The following is a 6119-nucleotide window of genomic DNA, read 5'->3' on the forward strand; positions in this document are numbered from 1 at the left end:
AGCAATGTAACGTGATCCTCTGATTGGCTAAGCAATGTAACGTGATCCTCTGATTGGCTAAGCAATGTAACCTGATCCTCTGATTGGCTCAGCAATGTAACTTGATCCTCTGATTGGCTCAGCAATGTAACGTGATCCTCTGATTGGCTAAGCAATGTAACGTGATCCTCTGATTGGCTAAGCAATGTAACGTGATCCTCTGATTGGCTCAGCAATGTAACGTGATCCTCTGATTGGCTCAGCAATGTAACCTGATCCTCTGATTGGCTCAGCAATGTAACTTGATCCTCTGATTGGCTCAGCAATGTAACGTGATCCTCTGCAGCAAGTGATGGCAAAGCGGGGCGTCATCACGACTTTACACACGTGTGTCTTTACCGCCTGCAGAGGCTCCGCCGAACCCCTGGGGTTCGATCGAACTTCCTGGTTGACATTCTCTGTTCGACGTCAAAACATGGAAAAATCTCAGGACTCCCAGGAACAAACAGGCCACTGAATATTTAAACATCAAACTGAATCAGATCAGTTGTCATTTCTGAAGCTGATTTAGTTACAGAAGCAAAACTTGCAATAATGTTGGTAGTTTTTAAGCCGAAGAAATGAGTTGTTGTAAATATTTAACCAAACATTATTTTTTTCTGCCAGGGGGAAAAAAATGATATAAATTCAGCATTTTCTGAAAAGGTTTTGACAAACAAACATCTTTCATTTCTAATTCTCTTTAGCTGCATTAAATGTACATTAGCATATTAATTATTAGCATAGCATCTCTGACTGCAGGCTGTTTGCAGAATTGGTCTCAGCAGCGACTCTGAAGTGGAAACAAGCAGCAGCTTCACCATGTTCTGTAATTAAAGATGTGATAAAATCTCACCTAAAAACTGTAGTACGCTATTGAAACCGCTATAAATCCAATCGAACAGGAATGACATATCCGGAGCTGTTGAACTCTGCAAGACAAAACGAAAGAAAGGAGGAGAAGAAGAAGAAGACATTAATGGAGAAACAAGTATAAGGAAACAAAATGTTTCGTCTGTGGGAATCTAGTGGCTTCGGTTAAAACCGAACGCTAAATAAATACAGGAACGTTTCAGCACTTCAGCTGTTCTGGTGACAAAAGATGCAAACAGAGAAAATGTAGATTTTACAATTAAAATTAAACTGATGGAAAAGCAAAGACAGACATAAGTAAACCTTTAATTTAATAACATTTAATTATAATAATTGTATTTTTTGGAGACAAATCACAAGAAAGAAAGTTTTTTTTCTTTAATAAAAATGTATTGCAGAACAACGAAGCGTTTCTTCACCTCGTGATGAACTTTAGTTAGAACCAGAGCAACAATGTGGAAAACCTGCAAACTAAAGTTTATACATCACTACAAGTGTAAAGTCAAGAGCTCATTATGATTCATTTATAGTTTATTATCAGCTTATCCTACTTTTACAACCATGTAGCTCATTTTGTCTGTGGTTAAATACCAGAGGAGGCAGAAACTCGAGTAAAAGCAGAAATACTTCAACGTAATTTTACCCAAGTCTAAGCAAAAAGCAGCCAATCAGGAAATTACTCAAGACTAAAAAGAGTATTTGGTAAAAAGTTCATTCAAGGACTGAGTAACTGATCAAATTATCAACCATTTAATATTTAAAAATTCAGGGTTTCCCCAGAAAACCTGCTGGCGGCGGGAAACGTAAAAATACTACATGTTACAGAAAACGATACTTAAACCCACAACGTGTCTTAAAAGCAACAAATCAAACAATACAGTTAAAATGAAAATCAAGTATTTGCACTTTGTTTAATCCAAATTAAGCCAGGGGCCCCATCGGGCCCCATCGGGCCCCCAGGGGCCAGAAATGATGATGATATTTTAACACAGATACATAAATGCAACATTTATTTACTGAGACGATCGATGCTGCTGGATTTGATTCAATGGTTTCAGCAGATTGTTTAACATTTTAATTTAATTTTAAGGAGCTGGCAAGTTGTAAAAGTTCAAAGAACAATATTTATAGTTTGTAAAGCCTGGCGGGCTGCCAGGCTTAGAAAGCTCTGGAGGAAACCCTGAAATGACGACATCAGACGGACCAAAACATTCAGTTACGTGGAAATTTTGGTATTTTAAGGATCAAATTTACAATAAAACATACAAGAAAAAAAAATAAAATGTTTGTAAATCAGTTTGATTCAATGAAAAACTTGTGAAACTTTAAGAGAAGCTGCAGGTTTGAGTCTGTCTGGTGGATTTTTGGTTAAAACAAGTTGGTTTTTCATTCAGTGGGAAGAAAATGCAAATATTTTACTCAAGTAAGAGAAGAGATACTTCATAATAAACTTACTCAAGTAAAAGTAGTAAAAAAAGTCTTAAAAATACATTTTTAAAACATCAAGTAAATCCCATAAGTCAGAATGAGTTATAAAATTAAAAGTTTCCTCGTTAAGGATTGCTCACTGCCATCATCATCATCATCCTCAGTGGCCGATCCTGAAGCATACAGTGAGCCAGCGCTGACCTCCGGCCTTCATTACGCAACGTTCAAACAACTCCAGGGTTAAAGTATAAGGTAGATAAAGGTCAAGATCAGACAAATACAAAAAAAAAAACCAGTAAATGACAGAGCAGCTGATGTCAGACATGGTCTGATGCGCCAGAGAGGGAAACCAACTGAAGCTGAGACATTTCTTAAAGAACCAAACCTGAATGAAAGTCTGGAGTTTAGAGCATCGGACTGAAGAATGTAAATTTAATCTGCTACACAGACGTTTTATCTACATGCTGCTTACGTTTCTACCCGAGAGCCACCGCCCTGAGGCTCCCCCTATTCTGCTACCATCTTCTGTGAACTTTCATAAAGTCAAACTGTTCACCAATATAAACAACAATCTGATAAATGAGATTAATATTCTGGAGTTGCACCTCATTAATTCCCCATTTCAGTCAGTAAATTAAAATAAATGAAATGGGAAATCCATACTGGAAAGATAATGGGTTCAAGTCGTCTGACCTTTTGACCCCGGTCATTACAGCTGAGGTTACACATGCCATTTCTTTATGGAAAGGATAAAGATACAACAGTTTTCATTGCAGCCTAAATGTTATTACAGCAAACCAAACAAATGTCAAAAACCTTGATTAGGTTCAGAAAAACAGGAGTTAGGATGCAACTCCTGTGACGTCACTATCACCAGTGAATACAAATACATTTTCACAGTTTAGGTTTCCAAATTAAACAGCTTTTAACGGACTCGGTGTTTGTTTACCATTATAACAAACCATGGAGGCCAGAGTAATGTCAACAATGTTCTCTTATTACAAATATTTCACGATGCCATCCTACCAAAACGAATAAAACTTTTAAAAGTGTGTTTGTATTGCAGCGTCTGTCGCTCCTACATGTAATGGGCATGCAGTAAAGTTATATTTCTGCCCCAACTTTACACAGCAATGTTACCGTTAGCTGGGTCTGTTTAAACACATGCAACAGTCTCTCCTAACAAAACAATAAGAACCACCAGCYACTCTGGGATGGTGTGAAACCTACTTTGGGCTGCCGCACTTCTAAAGGTTTCATAACATTACAATGAGAACAAGCGACATTTTAGGTTACGTCAGATGAGACCTATGTCTTATGAAAAAAAAGCACTTGATTAATTTCAAATGATGGATAACAAATATTTTAGATCAACATCGGTTAACGACCTGAGAACAAGCTACGTGTCATATTCAGCAGGCGACGTCGCTTCGAGTCGCTACTAGCGGCGCTAGCTAATTAGCAGTTAGCTACACAAATAGTTATCTGATCGCCTAAACGCAGCGGGATTTGGAGTAACAATTGTGTTTCTCAATATAATATTACTAAATACTGTTGTTACGCCAAGAATAATACATGTGTAGTTAATATCAAGTTTAAAAAAGCTCAGTCGAAGCAAAGAAAAAGAATGCTAATGTAGCATCGTTAGCTACCGGGGAAACAAGCTAAAAAGCCGACCGCTCACCTCCGTTTTGGTTGTGAAATATGATCAAAACACTTACCGGTTGTTTAGATGTAGAATTATTTAAAGAGTGCCTACGCTCTAACAGTCATGTAAATTAATCTGTCGGTCAAGGGGAACGGGGAGAGCGGCTGCCAGGTCTTCCTCAGCCCTTTCGTATTTTGTTACTGAGCCACGACACTGCAATGGCTGTCCTGCTACTCCCCAGCCGCTTCCTGCTGGTGTCTCACCGACAGCCTTCCGGCAGGAGAGCTGAAGTAAACCAACACCCGAACGTTCCGTTATTCTCAATTCCACAAATTTACACCTAATGCAACAATTCAGTTTAGTTTAGTTTATAATAGAAAGCAGTACAGTATTATTAAATAAAAAGTTAAGCTTGTATTTAAACAAGAAGTTTAAATACAAGCTTAAAAAGCTTAATAAATATCTATGGTGGCAAACATCTGTACAATTTTAATGATTTTATAGTCACTACATTGAAATAAAGAAAACAAAGAAAGGAACAAGAAAATATATATTTTTTAAATAAACTAATTAGAATAATTAAAATAAATATAAAATAAAGGAAATAAAAGAAAACAAACAAATAAAAAATCTAAATAATAACAACTAAATAAAACAACTTGAATTAATAAGATAAATAAATAAAAACAAATACAAGAAATATTTTTATTTAAACAGATTTTAAAAATACAGGTTTGGAAAATAAAAATACCTTAGTCTGCTATTCATATGAAGTGAGGACTAAATCAAAATTTTGGTGAAACAGTGAGAAGTGTGCAGAAAAACAAACCAAATATTTCTGAGAATGAAGTGGATAAAAAATGAGAACTTATTAATTGGAAGCAATATTTCTGTTTTAATAATTAACATTATCACTTCTGGAGATTACCACAAAAGAGGAACAGTCTAACATCACAGGTGAGAAAATATCTTTAGTGTAGAAATGGCTTATAATTGTTTTAATTTCTTTAGAATAATAACAAAATTATGAAAATACAGCTTCTTGCTCTAATTCTTTCGTCTCATATTTTACTTTTGCTGTCAAAAAGGGAAAAATAATTGAGTGGTATTTTAATAGATTAATACAATATCATATGTGTTACTGAACAAAGCAAGAAACTAAAACAATAGAAAATAATTTTTAAGTTGTTGAATTGTCTTTTACCAAGTCTTATTTTTTAAAGTTACCAATGCGAAATGAATACATATTGTTGTAGTGATACTTTGATTAGGGAAATTCAAAATAGGTTCAATAATTTTGACGTTTGCTGCTGACTGAAATGGATTTAATTAAGTTTCTTTATTCTTCTCCAAACTCAATAATAACAAAACAAAGACTTGATGTTCCCACAACCCCTTGAGAAATATTTGCATTGAGGTGGCCCTCCACTTGATTTTAATAAAAATATCTGTTGTTTCAGTTTGATAATCCTGGTTATGTTTTTCACTGTTTCCCTGGTTTTCCGCCCATTACAAACTTTGCCTCTTCAAGAATCACTCGTGCAACAGGAGGAATTTCTCATTTTCCCTTTATTTGTCCAGCAAATAAGGCAGATCCAACACATTGTTTGCCACATTGTTAGCAGGACAGAACATGCACAGACAGCAATGCCTTTCTCTTTTGTTGTGGTGTTTTTACTCTGTTGTATTTAATTTCTCGTCTGACCTGTTTTTGTTGTTCTTCAAATGTATTTTTTAATAGATATTATGCAGTCAATGCAACCTTTTGCACTGTATCTACATGTCTGTTGAAAAGTCTTTAATTTACTTTATTTAATAATAGTTTATAATTAATTGAAAAATAACAATTATATTATGATATTATTTTATTTGTTACATTTGGTTAATTGCTATTGTTATTTTGTAAAGATAATTTTTTGCTCTTAAACGTGTATGAAATGCATCACTTCTTGAAAAAAACTTTAAATAAAGGTTCCATAAACATTCTCTTTTCAAAAACAGTGTTTTCAGTCAGAGGCCTCTTCAGATGCACTGCAACACAGACAGCTACAGGAGAGCTTTCCTGCCCACAGTCATCGACTTACATCCATCCATCCATTGTCTGTACACCGTTGTCCCTTGTCGGATCGGGAGGGGTGCTGGTGCCTCTCTA

General features: G+C 35.4%; 1 protein-coding gene across 1 annotated transcript in view; it reads right to left on the minus strand.

Moving 5' to 3' along the window:
• sar1b (secretion associated, Ras related GTPase 1B) overlaps positions 1–4224 on the minus strand; it is a 15283-nt gene extending 11059 nt beyond the window's left edge. The window contains exons 1-2 of the mRNA XM_008401941.2: positions 4041–4224; positions 875–950 (exon numbers count right to left, since the gene is read on the minus strand). Of these exons, the coding sequence (XP_008400163.1) occupies positions 875–932 (58 nt within the window). The 5' untranslated portion in view covers positions 933–950; positions 4041–4224. The remainder of the gene's footprint in view (positions 1–874; positions 951–4040) is intronic.
• Positions 4225–6119: the final 1895 nt, after the last annotated feature.

This window comes from Poecilia reticulata, unplaced genomic scaffold (assembly GCF_000633615.1).
Source record: "Poecilia reticulata strain Guanapo unplaced genomic scaffold, Guppy_female_1.0+MT scaffold_155, whole genome shotgun sequence".
NCBI lineage: Eukaryota > Metazoa > Chordata > Actinopteri > Cyprinodontiformes > Poeciliidae > Poecilia > Poecilia reticulata.